The following is a 16,019-nucleotide window of genomic DNA, read 5'->3' on the forward strand; positions in this document are numbered from 1 at the left end:
TATGCACCACCTGCAATAGTAGAAGGGTATTATGTTTTCTGGTCTGTGGGTCCATTGTCTGTCCTTCCGTCCGTTCGTCTGTTCATCCGTCTGTCCTGTTTCAGGTTAAAGTTTTTGGTCAAGGTAGTTTTTGATGAAGCTGAAGTCCAATCAACTTGAATCTTAGTACACATGTGCCCTATGGATATGATCTTTCTAATTTTAATGCCAAATTAGAGTTTTGACCCCAATTTGACGGTTCACTGAACATAGAAAATGATAGTGCAAATTTCAGGTTAAAGTTTTTGGTCAAGGTTGTTTTTGATGAAGTTGAAGTCCAATCAACTTGAAACTTAGTATACATGTTCCCTTTGATATGATCATTTTAAATTAAATGCCAAATAAGAGATTTTACCCCATTTTCACGGTCCACTAAACATAGAAAATGATAATGTGAGTGGGGCATCCGTGTACTATGGACACATTCTTGTTTGACATATTTCTGGATACATCTGAGTTTCTTTAATATGAGGTAAAAAAGCAACACATTACAACAATATTGAGACAGCTTCTTTAGTAAAGACAAGACCATCATAATTATACCCATGCTTTAAAAAAGGGGGGGTATACTGTTTTACCTCCGTCTGTCCTTCCGTCAGTCCGTCCGTCCCATAAATATTTTTCGTCGCATTTTTCTCAGGAACTACAATACAAGGATTTCTGAAATTTGGTTTCAGGGTTTATCTAAGTCAGCTATACCGTGTGATGCGTTTTCATTTAAGATTACTTTTCAAGTCTGATCGTAATAAAATGCATGAGAAATCAGAGAATTATGAAAAGTAGAACAAATCACAAAATATGAAATGTGAGAACTCCAACCACTAAAAAGGCATACTCTGAATTACACAGGTAAACATTGAAACAATTATGAAGTTTGCAAAGTCTTGAAATTTAAGCTTCGAACTGCATAGACTGTGGGGGTAAACTGCATTGAATGAAATAATGATATTCATCTTCTTTGTATTTCAGACACAGTAAACTTTTTAGGAATCAGTATCGTTGGCCAAAGTAACAAAGGTGGTGATGGTGGTATATATGTTGGTTCTATTATGAAAGGGTAAGATTGTCTTCGTGTGAACAGCTTAATTTATGGCACAAGAGCATTAGTTTAAACTATATTTTGTTCAAATAAATCAATACATAGAATACACTTCTAATACATGAAATGAATAAGATTCAGAATTAATAAGCATGAGGATTATCTGATTAAGCACTATCAGACAGGGTCAAATCATTAGGAAGTGACAACCTTAATGGTCTAGTAGCGCATGCTTACTAGTTTTGTCATCCATTTGATAGCACTAATCTATCTGCAACCACTGTCAAACATGATTTTTCAGGCTCATAAGTAAATAATGGATGTATTTTAAAAAGAACAAATTCAAATAAAACTACACAATAACTGTTACAAAAATTATTCATTTAGTGAGTGGTTGTGCTTCTTTTTCATATAAACATTTCATGTAAAGCTGCATATCAAATGCTTACTTTTAAGTACAAATTCATCTCAGTAGTATGTACAAGCACAGTATATGTTATTCAAGTATATCAAGATGCAATGTTTTAGTTGTTAAGAAAAAAAGTTAATATTTATCATGAAATATTGCGGTTGATTGATATATATGACTATTTCATTAATAAATGAATTTGTTTTTCAGAGGTGCTGTAGCTCAGGATGGTCGTATAGAACCTGGTGATATGATTTTAGAAGTCAACGGCATTAGTTTTGAAAATTTAAGTAATGATGATGCAGTTCGAGTTCTCAGAGAAGCTGTACAAAAACCTGGGTAGGTGATAAAACTCCGGACTGAGTGAACAATTGTCAATCATTCTAGTCATGGAAGAACTGTTTTACCATAAGAAATGAAATTTTGAAGAAAAGTTTATAGTTTTAAACACATAAAAATCATGATACAGACTTCATAAGTTTGAAAATACACCCAAATGTATCTCAGAGTAGTTAAAGGAAATTGTTCCTTTAGTTGTTTAAAATAAAAATAAAAATAATAGTTTCTTAAAACTGTAAATGACAATTAATTTAACTGTTTATAGATCTTCTGGTGTTATTAATTACTGGTTATTATCTAAGTTTACAAGGTCACTTCACTGTTCCACCATTGTGTGGAAACTTGTTAAGTTCAGATGTCTTCATTATATTCTTTGTTAACTAGATCCTTTTACAATTAGTTTTGTATATCTGAATGTTTTTCAACCGTATTCAGCTTTATATCTTTATTAGTTTGTATTTTGTTAGTTTAGTAGTATTGAAGTATAAACCTGACAGAATATTTATATCTGTGCCATGAAATCTAAGTTAACACAATAGTTTACTTAAAAAGCCTCTTTACCATGTGAGAAGTTTTGAATTTCTGTGATTGGAGTTTCCCCATGTTTTATTTTTAAGCATTGAGTTTTTAAGAAACTATATATTATGGTGCATTTGTTATTTTGTACTCATAAAAAGTAAGAACATTACAGATCTTTTATAAAAAAAACAAAAAAACACAGGTATTATAATATTGATGTTATTTTATTTTACAGTCCAATTACACTAGTCGTAGCCAAATGTTGGGATCCTAGTCCGAAAGGATATTTTACAGTCCCTCGACAAGAACCTGTGCGACCTATTGATCCATCTGCGTGGGTTGCACACACTACAGCAATGCAACAAAATTTCATGCATGGTATTGGTGGACCTAGTCCTTCAATCAGTAATATGACATCAACAAGTTCATCATTAACCAGTTCATTACCTGACTCGGAACGTAAGTTTTATCTGTAATATCCATGTAATATTTGTCACTAGACATTTAATGTACAAACAAAGTTCACCACAACTGAACGTTACACTTTTCATTGGTTGTTTGTTTCTTGAAGTAGACAATTTTGATCAGGTTGATCTGTTATTCAACATCATTAATTACTTGTGTAACTGAATGAAACACTTCCAACAGTTAGGATCACCAGAAAATAGGCTAAGGGTCAGAATGATAAATACAGATAGAGTAGCACTTCATTGACATCAATATAAAAGTGAACAAATGCCAATTTAATATGATGATAATTGATGGTGAGAAAGTTCAAATCTATTGTAGAACAATTTAAGAAGAAGAATATTTATGATAGAAATAAAGCTAATTAAATTGGACAAAAAGTTGGAAGAAGGACGGTAAATGAAAAAAGATGCACACATAATCTTGATACACAAACTGAAGAACTGTTCATCAACATACAGCATAAATAAGATTTCAATGATATTTCAAAAAACATTATGTTTGATAGATATTAAAGAATTAAGATACATTTATAATTGAATTTCTTTTTCAGGATTTGATGATTTGAATTTAACAACTAACACAGATATGGCCACTGTTGTCAAGGCGATGGCACAACCAGATTCTGGTCTAGAAATTAGGGACAGAATGTGGTTAAAAATAACAATACCTAATGCTTTTATAGGTAAGAATGAAATTAAAAATAACAATACCTAATGCCTTTATAGGTAAGAATGAATTTTAATTTTTGTACAGAAAATTAGTTACCAAACAAATTTATGCTAGAAGTTAGCATCTTAATGTCACCACACACATTCAAAAATGAGCAAAACCCATATTCCAAGTAAGCTGTAAAAAGAACATCCAAAATACTGAAAGTAAAACGAAAACATATGAGAAAACTAGAGGCCTGATTTATGCACAAAACAATAAATGAAAAAAAAATATCATACACACCAATTAACAATTACACCTGCATTACATGCTCCTGACTTGGACCAGGCATTCACAGGATAGTGGGTGGGGTGAACATGTTTGTAGACTCCAAACTCTCCTCCTAACCTTGGACTGGTATTACAGAACAAATCAGATTAAAAGTTAAGTTAAATTGGTTTACGTTATAGATAATGCATATTTTAAGGTTTTTCTTGTCGTAGAACACACCGAGGGGTGGCAGGATTGATCAAATGAAAGACCGACCGGAGGGAGGTCTTTCTTTGAACAATCCTGACACCCCGAGGTGTGTTCTACGACAAGAAAAACCTTAAAATATGCATTATCTGACTTCTATACCGTCAAAAAATATTAATTTTATAAAGATTTGTAAAATTAGTATCCTTTTTAACCGACAACACTAAAGTGGGATATTCCTTTCTAATGCGTTCAGGTTTGAATACGCCCTGCAGCTCATTTAAAATGTGAAATAAAACTCACTAAACAATCTAGATATAAACCTTTTAAAAATTGTTATCCATACACAATAAAAATATTACTGTAACTGCATGAAGTAAGACACAAATGTTCTGTTACCATCCGATAACGGTGTATGACAAATACAAGACACATTGTAAGTTATTTATTGTACCACTTAGCTTATGAATAAGGGGGAGGGAGTATGTTTTTTTCTTCTATTTGTTATGTTATTTCTATCGCGGAAAAGTTGTTATTTATTTAACCATTTTTCTTGAATCGAATGAAAAATTCAGAAAGATTGTCTTTCGAATAGCAATACATTTTATTAAAGGATAATCAGGATAAAATTATATACACTCCGCACCCGACCCTTTCGTGAGTTACGTTAATATTATTCAATAGAATATAAGATTATTTTATTAGTTGATCATTTAATAGAGTAAAAGGTAAACATAAATTTTAAAAAGATAAAAACTGACACGAAGACGAATATAAATACATGTAGGTCACAGTATGATTTCCAATTCAGTGTGTATCGTTCTGAACATGCATGAAATAGTTGCCACTAGACGTTAAGCAAGCAACCAAAAATCAATCAACTTATTCAGTTTGACTCAATAACATTTTCAAAATCTTACACACGAATATGTTAAATCTGGATTTGTTTTATGAAAGTCTACATTAAAATTCATCTGACATCTATGATAATGTTTCTTTATTATAGCGATAAATCAACAAAACTTCACTTTATTTGTTTCTAAAATTAAATTGCGGGACTACAATGACGGTTTCTTTTACATCTATCATCGGTTGAACTTTAGAAAAATAAATTTCCAAATCGTCAACAAAAAACTATAAGACGAATAAAATTTTGAAGTAAATCATAGATTGCATGTTTATCAAGGAAAATAATGACCTTACACATGTCATTATTTTTTTGCCTTGGAGCATATACCATTTAAACATGGTATCGTCCGGGGTTGATTCTGAAAAAGAATGACCTGCCGTTCTGAAAGAAAATAACTCCTTATAGGTATATAATGTATATACATGTACTAGACTTTTCAGTTTCTTATACAGGAAACATTATTTTGTTTCAGGATCTGATTTAGTTGATTGGTTATTTACTCATTTAGAAGGCTTTACTGATCGAAGGGATGCTAGAAAATATGCATGTAATTTATTAAAAGCTGGATATATTCGACATACTGTGAACAAAATCACATTTTCTGAGCAGTGCTACTATGTATTTGGTGATATTTATGGAAGTAAGTATAAATGTACATTTAAGTGTGTGTGTGTGTGTGTAGTGTGGGTAGCTCACATTGTCATTGTGTGTTCATAAAGGATTATCTTTCTGTTTCATTAGTAAAGTCTCTGCATTCAAGTAGTTATATTTGTAAATTTATCAATTGCAAGAAATCTTGATTAATAGTTTGAATAACTGTTGCTGCAGGATTGTAGAAGATAAAAGGTTCTTACAGCACACAGCAAAAACATATTTATCAGATTAAGAATAGTTTAACTTTGTTATGTATAAACAAAACAAACAACCATATTATAAATATAAGAATATTATATAGAAAATATTGAAATATAACTGGCGTTATATTGTGGCATATTCATAGTTATAAATTCTTTCTTGTCTCCCTTTCTTAATATTCAATCTTAATGCTTTGCAAGCAATATTAAAATAAATGTATGGCAAATTCTGTGTGCATTGCTTACCTATTTCCTGACAACGGTGGTGATGTCAAATGAACCACAGTTTTGTAAACAAAAATGAATATTGAATATTATTACTTTTTCTGTGCATGATATTGGGATTGATATTTTACTTATCCCTTTTATCAGTCTATTTCATATTTCATTATCATTTTGGTATTCAGACACTTGCATGAATCATTATTCACTTGACCTTGAACTCACTTTGACCTTTCATCTTGTTTTGCCTTTTTAGATGGGCCACTGTATCCAGGTCAGTATCTTCACTCATATAATGGACCTTTCCTATCATAACTCACTCATGCATGAAAATCACTAATCAAAACTGTTATATAATATTTCTTAAAATAACATGACTTTTAGGTATACATCTGTTAAGTTGTTATGGGTACTATTCATACAGATTTATGATGATTCTATTGGGTATTTGAGAAATACTAAATTGAAATCGAACGAGTTATATATCACCCTTTAAACATTTTAAAAGCCTCAGATTTTTACATGCAAATTTTGAATACTTACTAAATGTTTCTCTTCCATGTTCCTTTTCCTTTACTGACAGTTAACATATTCACTAACGATGTCCTTTTCTGTGGAAATGGTAGGCCTCACTATGTTATAAATTGTAATGAAATACCCATAACAGCTCAGATATAGTGCTCCTTTTAAAATTCAATTAAAAAAAATGTTCACAAGTACATCATATAAAACATACTACATGTACATTATAATTTCTATATTCGACTTCATTATTTTGATATACAAGCATAGTAGAGTAAGCTAGTATAACTGCTTGATATTTAGATTTAAATATTATGTATGTGTATTGGAAGTAAGAGAACAAGTATATCTGACAAATGATTCGTAGCTCATTTTATTTTCTACAAAGATATTTGCAATGTTTTGTGTCCAACCACAACAACAACAAAAAAACGTCCAGAGATCAACAACAATCTTCAAAAACAGACAGTTCTGTTTTAAACGTTCAGTCTTTCACATAGAAAAAGATGGATTGTTCAATGGGCAGAACATGTACATTTATATATAAAAATACACTTAACGGAATGTTCCTTTAAAACAATGCAGCTTCTGGCAAATATTTGGTAGTTCATTGTAATATCAGTTTTCTTTGATGCTGAATTGTGTTGGTCCATAAAACTGACCGTTTGATTCCGGAGCAAAACAAATTATCTGTTAAGTATGGAATAGTAGAAATAATGCATTCATCTCACATATTCATGATTTGTATTTTCCTGATTTGATATAGAGATAAATGCTTTATTGTGATATCATTTGATTTATTTCAGGATATTTATTTTGAAAAAAGGTTTAAGTTTTATTCTGAGATGTGTACCCCATATTGTGTACAAAGTTGCCAAAATGCAGTTGTAAATATTGTGTACAAAATTTTTAATCCCTGTGTTTTCTATTTTTTTCAGATTTATCTGCACTTAGTTTAGAAGATGTTGATTCAGTGTCTGAAGCTGATCGTGATACATTAGCTCCATTACCACCGCCAGCCTGGAACAATCAATACCCTTATACTAACAATACTTATATACCACAAAACATTAGTTATATACCCCCGTACAGTTATACTAGTACAGACTCACAAAGTTATATCGGTTCTTTTGTGGATGGTATGGATAAAAATTCTACTGTCGGTGCTGGTGGTGTGATCGGAGTATCAAGTATTGGTAATGGAGGAGGCAATAACAGTGGTGGCAGTGTACACAGTGCATCAGGTTAGTGGCATGTGGCATGGTTATCAAGCTTTATATTGTCAAATATTCCTTGCTTTGTTCTGTGATATTGTTATTTAAGCTAGAAATTGCTGCAAACTTGATCAAAATCATAAAATAGGGTAAAAGTGAGAATACAAAACAAAAAAGAAATAGAAGATATTGTCTGTTATTATTTATTTTAAAAGCCGTATGAACTTGGTGTTGAACGCAGAAAATGGAATCACCAAATGACACATTAATTTTTAAAAAAGAAAAATACAAGTGCACCACAGATGTTTTCTATGCAAATGGCTAGAGTGTGAAAAAATTGCAGTCAGTAAAAATATGAAATGTTATTTAATTTTTTGCAGTGTAATGATCACAACTAGACACACATGCTTATTGGAAACTAATTCAAAATATAGGTCACACTGATTTAATATAGCTAACATTTCATGCTATGGTAACACCACTCGAGTGTTTCACATTCTAAATAGTATCTAATTCTAAGTAGTAACATAACATAGTCCAGTAGTACACAAAAACTTAACTTTTTATTATTCCATGTGTAAGTACTGACTGTCTTCTAGTCGGAGGGGAAGGGAATTTGAAGAAAAAAATGATATGGACTACCTTAAAAAAAGAATTTATTGTCTGACCAAATTGTAGCATGATAAAATTAAATGTTTGAGGCAACAATTCTTAAAAGTAGGCAAAGAAATATACATGTTTATTATGTTCTAGCATGCAGTTGCCAAATTTTATATAGATTGATATTGTACTAAATTTTATTCTTATGAGAATGTCCGTTGCATGATTTCTGTTTATGTATGTAGTATGACCTCCTCACTTTGCTTTCAATGAGCTTGGATTCATTCCCTGTTGGTATGCATACCTTATTTTTACGTAGTCGATTTGGATTCTTTTTTTTTTTAATCCGACTCCCCTTGAAGTGTTATAAATCCTAGAGCATTTTTTTTTACGATAAAATCAAGAAGCTACATCAGAGAAAAATTATCAATATGTAAAGAAAGATATTCGCTTAATATTCATTTAATATTTGGTAAATTTTTGAATTCAATCATAAAATGAAAAATGAAAGTTGAGGACTGCATTCTTATTTATTTATATTTGTAATATCAACCATATTAAACCTTCCTTGTTTAATTATTTTTCTCATGTCCAAAATATGAAATACATGTTCAAATTCATAGTACATCAAAATTTTGATGTCAGATTGAAAAAATGTTAAGGGTAAAGTCCTCAGTGACATAGGGTCATGCTACAAATCATTCATGTTCCTAAATTTTGACCTTTGTTTACAGTTAACCAAAAAGACTGCACATGTATAGTCAGTACTTACAATCATTTGAAAAAGCTTTGGGAAAATAAAGACAAGCAGCTTTATCAGAACGCCACACATCATTTAGACTCAAAGGACAGGGCATGTTCTCGGAATCATTTAGACCCAAAGAGCCGGACAGGTTCTCGGAATCATTTACACCCACAGGACCGTGCATGTTCTCGGAATTCACTACATAGTTCTGGTTTGTAGTCCTTTCAGTTATTTTGAAAATCCGCCATATCTGAAACATAATTTATGAGAGACAGATTCATTATTGATATAGAGGAAAAATTACTTTACTGCAAAAATGCATCTCTGTTGGCTTTTCAGAGAAACAAAATGTATTTAAAGAGAAAGTAACATTATAAGAAATATAATTCATGATTTGATTGCTGAAAAGATGTAAGAAGGAAATCAGTAAAGGTGGTAGGGGTATCTATACAAAATTCCAAAATTTTTTGAACATTTTTCTCCGTTGAACATTTGCCATGTCAGAATTACAGAAATAATATAGAGTCTAGCTTGGCTATCACAAATATTATTGCTGCATACAGCTTGGAATTTAGTTTGAGTTTCTTATTGGTAATGGGGAAATTTAGAAAGTTTCAGATATGGCAGACAAAATCCTGCTTTTACCACCTATTTTATTTATTTTGCATGCTCTTTGTTTCTTCCACACTTCTACATTTTATGTGATATTTTATTTCACTTAGTTTTAATGATATTAAAATACACAGATTGGACACTTGTGTGATATATACAAGTTATCTTTTCATTTAAAATAAGTTGAGATGCTCACTGTTACATGTAAAGTTAACGCCAATGAATTAATCAATCATTGTTGCATTAAACTAGTAAAAAAAATCAAACTTAAAAATCTTAAGAACCATATAGAGAAACAAAGTATGTTACCTTCCCAAACTTCTGTCTTTGTATAAGCCATTGTTTGGAAACCAGTAACAGCCAATTGCATTGGGTGTGTAGAAAAGGTGATATCTTTGGTTAGCTTTCTAGCTAGCTGAACCGTGAAGTCATTATATGGTCAGGTAAACTACCCTTATTTAAGAGTAGACTATATCAATCTGTTGGCTACTTCAAAAGAAAGGGTAGTTTACCTAACCTAATAATGACTTCACGATTCAGCTAGAAAGCAAGCTAACCGAAGATATTACTTTTATGTTTTATCTACACACTCTATGCAATCGGCTGTAAAGTTTGACATTTTGTCAATTAGTCTAGAATTCATATTTATTTGTAGATTTTGTAAAGAATTACTAAAATATTAAGCTAAACAACCTGTTTAAAACAATAGACCTAATCTAAGTCATTTAAACTGTTTTTATTTTAAAAAACTATTGTTAAATCTAAACACGTGCAAAAAAAGTTATTGGGTAATGAAAACATTGTTGGTTGGCCCAGATTAAGTAGCCAGGTGATCATTATGAAATAATAAGCTCATGTTGTTGCATTTCAGCTTTGAAAACTTATGTTGAACAATGTGTGTGAAATAAACCAATATAGTGATGTATTCAAACGTTGTTCTAACTAACTCTATGTAGATTTAGCAATTGCTTCGTATGCTTTTCCAACTATTTGTTTTTTTATTGCTAAGAGAAAAGCACTGTTTTATTTTTGTTTTTTTATTTATTTATTTTTACAGGATTGTTTTATTTCAATACAATTTGGGTAACTTCCCTTTGAACTGTGTTTTTTTTTTTTTTAAAGTCATGAAATTATTGTGAATCCTTTCATGATTTATTTTTTTGAAATTATTTTGATCATTGAAACCTTTAATACCATCATCAGGTTGTCCTTGTAGATATACTTAAAAAATTAAGATAGGACTAAACATGTATTTGTTTTGCCTCTTTGGTTGGAAAAGTTTCTTCTATATTCTTTATAAGTATATTGTTTGTGTATATAAATGCCAGCTTTGCTCCTATATTGTCATCAATCATCATTGCATGAGTATATTTATCTCCAGATGTGTGGCTTTCTGAGGCAGTCTGGACTTGAACCTCCTGGAAACTAAATTGATGCATCATTTATTCCTACAATTTATCTTATTTTTATAACTACCTACTCCAATCATTTAAATCCAGGTTTAAACTATTCTTTGTCAATCATTGAAACAATTGTTTAACCAAAATATTTCTTCTTTATATCATGATTAATATGATATTAGATGGTCCTTACATTTCTTTTGCTCTACATAACTTTTGTACATTTTATACTTACAGTAAAATTGTGCATGCTATTGTTCAGATTTATAAAATCATTACATAAAATTCTTTTTTCCTTCTCGTGTGTGAGAAGGGTAAATGACAGTTTTATCTAATTTTATCAGTTCATAATGCCTGTTGTTTGCCAATGAAATTCCAACCAGCTGCGCAGAAACTTCTAGCCAAAACCTTCTGCATTGACAAGGAACCCAACAACAATGTCCGTGGCAAAAAAACGCCACAGGCACAACCAAGTTCCAAGAACCAATCAAAAGATAGCAAAGATGTCAAAAAGAAGGATGATGTTCCTAGCAACAATAATGAAGAAGCTGTTGCTAAGGAACCGTTGACCACAGATGAAAAAGAGGCTGAAGCTGGGAAGCCAGGTTAGGCGTTCCACATCAGCATGGTGTGACGGTGCTTATAGATCCTTGGCATGGTTTTAAACCAATCCAGAGCTAGAGAACCAGAGCTTATCTTGCTGCAGTCATCAGTCATAGAACTAGAGCTTTCTTTGCATAGCTTCTGCTATATAATTGAAGCTTTTGCTGTTTCCTGACAAGCATGTTTCGCAGGCTTGTTATTGGAGATTTACAATTTTCTGATGCTTTTTTGCTGAATTTTATGGCTTTTCATGTATTTTTCCAAAGCTTGGTAAACAAACAAATGAATACATCACTATTACAGGTTATATATATATTTCTAATTATAGACCTGATGCAACAACAGGGAAGTGGATTATGTAAATTTATAATCATATAATTTATATTCAAATCACCTTCATAATCATTACATTAGTATGACTATATCTAAAATTATAATCAGTTGCATGTATGCAGTGTAAAGTTTGCCTGCAAAGATTAGAATTGTCAATGTTATCAGTATTTTAAATCTCTATGGTACTTTAAAAGTTCAGATTACTAAAAAGTATAATCACAATAAAAATGTGGATGGTGTACACAAAGACAAAAAAACTATTATATAAATATAAAACATAAAGTTTCTTAAATCCTTTTACTCTTACCATGGTAAGTTTTTAAAAAAAAATGCTGTTAAATTTTTGATAAATTTTAAAATTAAATTGTGTGAATTTTGGATTTTCTTGTCTGTCATTCCCATATGAAATTATGAGCATTTTAGATCCTTGGTGACTGAAAATCATGATGGACAGAATGAAAAGATGAAAGAATTTTATATTTATAACCAGATATTGCCTATAAATTGACAGTGTGTGTTTGTAGCTAACCAAACTATCAAAAAGTCTACTAAAACTAACATTACCTTAGGAAAACTATTCCATCAAATGATTGCATATATAAAAATAAGTTGAAGTGAGCGAAAGAAAAAACCCTATGTAAATAGAAAATAGAACTTATAATTTGCACTTATTTTGTTGTAGTTTGTATCTGAGCATGTAGTGCTAGCCATTACAATGAAATAGTGGCATTTAACTAATTGTCATATAGAAATATAACTGCATTTTATCTAAATGCATGTTCCTACTATAGAGTTCTATAGATTTAGTATTCAGAAGATATATAAATATATTGTGATGATAGTAAATAAAATAGGGCTATTCCAGAAATAAATGTATGGGAGAGTAATGCATTCTGTTTCTGTTTATTTTTTGATGTGTTGGATTGGATATTGGTTTTTGAGGAGAACGTTTTTTAACCCTCCTTCCATTTAATTATCAAATGCTTATACTAGGCTTGCTGTCTCTTTTAAAATACATACATTTTTGGAAAAGGCCCTGTAACTATATAAACTTCAGAAGGCAAAGCCAGTATTTCTTACATTTCGAACATGTATTTCAAAATAAACTTCTTGACTAACTTAAAAAGCACATGTATTTGGCAGGGGCGCATTGAAGAAAGAGGTTAGTTTGAGTTATTTATTTGTGTTTCTTCAAAGAAACAGAATTTTAAATCATTTAATCATGTTTCCTCTCATTAATTCTTAAATAGGAAGCAGTGCCTCTGGAAGTAGCAGTCGCAAAGAAAAGTCACAGAAAAAGTCTCCTGCCAACAGCGGAAGCGATTCTGAAACAGCAAGTATAGTGAGTGCCAGACAGCCTGGTGGTCCACCACATAGCAATCTTGTTAACTTACCACCTGATGTTAGTGGCAGTAGACAGTCTTTCAGAATGGCTATGGGAAATCCATGTGAGTTCTTTGTGGATGTCATGTGACCTTATATCTCAAGTCACATGTCTGTCATGTGACATATTTATCAATGTATTTGCATGTTTTTATAATTGTAGAAAGGATCAACGAAAGATCAAAATTTTGTATACATATTGTTTTTGACAAAATTCTTAGAAGTTTTACTTGTATAGGAAAGAATTATTAATTGAAACTAGCAGATATTCTGCTTGTATTGTATATTTATATTTTTCTCTGAATATTGTCTTTTAAATACCCCAACCTTCTGATTTCAAAGGAGTAGGTCCGGTAAGAGCCCTTTTTGGCCCCAAAATATAGCAGTTTTACAAAATTGTTAAAATGTAAACTTTTAGTTATTTATTGAATAGTATAATGGTTCTGCTACACAAATATTGGCTGTTTTTGGCAATACAATGCACATATATTGAGTACTAGCACCATTAAGTCATGCTAAATTACTGAAATCATCAAAATTCAAGCATTTTAGTTAAATTTTAGACGGTTTCCGTGTTAAACGAAAGTGGCCGCATTCGTGTTCATTCAAAATATTAAAATGGAACTTGTATTTGTTGGTAATACATAACATATATAAAGATTGAGGATGAACACGGATGCGGCCACTTTCATTTTTGACAAAAACCATCTGAAAAGTTACATATTTTCGCATATTTGGTAGTTTTTTCATATTCAAGCTTGAATCGGATCGTTTTTTTATGACTAAATGAGTTAAAATCTTTCACAAAAAATAATTGAATCAAATGAAATAGACACTTAAGTGTTTAAAAAGTTGTCAAAATCTTTCGTCAGATGAAACTGAAATTTGAGGCCAAAATCGGTCCTTACCGGACCTACTCCTTTCTATTAAAGCTTTATCCTTAAGTGGATTTTAATACTTTTTAGTATCTTAAGTAATCAAAATTTAATGCTAGTTGCAAAGATTCCAATATATTTTTATGATAAAGACTTTATTTTTTCAATATTGGGCATCTTTTTTCCAATTTTAGTGTATCTTCTATTTAGTACAACTGTGCCATTGAAATTGTCTCTTGTTTGGAACAATATGTATGAGATACATTTCTAAAAGGAAAAATCAAAAGCATTTTATTGATATCTCTAATTCATTTGAAATCCAGTCTATTTTCTATTTTTTTTTTACAAAATTCAAAATTAAGGTTTATTAATATATAGACTTCTAGCTGTAGCAACCTGCCTCATGGTAAAACCATTGCTATTCACACTTTATGGAAAAGATTGCTTTCCTTTAACCCATCAGGGTTCGTATGGTTGAGATATATTCTAGAAATTTCATAGAAACTGGTCTATATTTTATTCTAAAATATGACATTTACTTCTATATCTTCAAAAAACACATCAAGACACATTTGGCTGGTGGATAATAAAACTGATTAAGATAATTTATATTGTCCATGGAAGTTATCGCTTACCTGGGAAAAGAATTATTTGTGAATTATATAAAGGTGTTGATTTTATTGACTAGGTCACTATAGTCTGTTTGTTTCATTTCACTGTAGGCGATTCAGTCATCGACTCATGACCCTTCATCGAACAGCTTCCTGGGTAACTGGAGTGTGTGATGGTGGTGACCTACAGAACATCTAATTATTATATCTCTTGTCCTGTAACTGTTTTTAACCTTCACCTGTAATACATAGTTCTTCAGTATATGGCTCCTTTCTCCTTTTTTATACTCTTGAGATTAGTTTTTCACTCTTTTATTTTGATATTCAAATTTCCTTTAAGTTTTGCATGTTTTTTGTCACCAAATTTGGATTTATTTTAATTTATTGGTCATACCATTTTTTCCCTTCAAAAAAGATCTGATACATGTGAGCTTGTGTTGTCATTGATGTTCTGTACTTTTACAAGCATGTGATTGGTTGATTAAAATTTTTATAAATTGGTGCTTTATTTTAATTGGTGGATTCTTTTCATTTTGATTGTTTGAAATTTTTATGATTTTTATGATTTCATTATACCAACATTTTACTTTATTTATAAGTTGTTGTTTTATTTGTCAATTATTTTCAAAACCATTTTTTACTGCCTGTTGTCACTTTTTAAAGTTGTAAATTTTTTTCGTTCTCTTTCATTTTTAAGAATTATTTAATAAACATGACTTTTGTATAACCAACTTGCAATGCAATTCTGTTTTTTTGTATCAAGCTTTAAGCAGTTGTTGTAATATTTATCAGGTTATGAATGTTATCAGCCTGAAACTTCACTTTGTATAGTTTAACAATGCAAACTTTCTCAAAGGCACATCAATAAAGGTAAAATGAATGATGTTGTTATCTCCCTTTAATTTAAAATTATTAAACTTTTTTTTTTAATACAACTAATAAAAAAAAGAAGCAAAGTGAAGATGCATATCAGACAGATATACAATTTTTATAAGTTTTTCCTCTATAAGATCCTAATAAAGGAATTAAGCATCAGCTTCAGTGAAGCCTGATATTATTGTTCACCTCATCAACAGTTTGAAAAAGCTAAATTATAAAATCAGATTTGGAGATTGTAAAACATGTAGGAATGTAGATTATTGGAGTATGGCATTAATGGGAAGGGAATATTATGTGATAACAGTCTTTCTA

General features: G+C 30.7%; 1 protein-coding gene across 9 annotated transcripts in view; it reads left to right on the top strand.

The window, feature by feature from the left end:
- LOC134693828 (segment polarity protein dishevelled homolog DVL-3-like) overlaps positions 1-15,793 on the top strand; it is a 46,178-nt gene extending 30,385 nt beyond the window's left edge. For 2 of the 9 annotated variants that reach the window (XM_063554744.1, XM_063554752.1), the window contains 9 exons: positions 1,009-1,096; positions 1,698-1,826; positions 2,581-2,804; positions 3,367-3,498; positions 5,327-5,494; positions 6,187-6,204; positions 7,391-7,696; positions 11,368-11,628; positions 13,210-13,677. In XM_063554744.1, the coding sequence (XP_063410814.1) occupies positions 1,009-1,096; positions 1,698-1,826; positions 2,581-2,804; positions 3,367-3,498; positions 5,327-5,494; positions 6,187-6,204; positions 7,391-7,696; positions 11,368-11,628; positions 13,210-13,433 (1,550 nt within the window). In that variant the 3' untranslated portion in view covers positions 13,434-13,677. Of the gene's footprint in view, positions 1-1,008; positions 1,097-1,697; positions 1,827-2,580; positions 2,805-3,366; positions 3,499-5,326; positions 5,495-6,186; positions 6,205-7,390; positions 7,697-9,000; positions 9,223-11,367; positions 11,629-13,209; positions 13,678-14,939 lie in introns of those variants that run through there. The other 7 variants (XM_063554745.1, XM_063554748.1, XM_063554747.1 and 4 more) reach the window with 7 other exon arrangements.
- Positions 15,794-16,019: the final 226 nt, after the last annotated feature.

Source organism: Mytilus trossulus, chromosome 12, assembly GCF_036588685.1.
Source record: "Mytilus trossulus isolate FHL-02 chromosome 12, PNRI_Mtr1.1.1.hap1, whole genome shotgun sequence".
NCBI lineage: Eukaryota > Metazoa > Mollusca > Bivalvia > Mytilida > Mytilidae > Mytilus > Mytilus trossulus.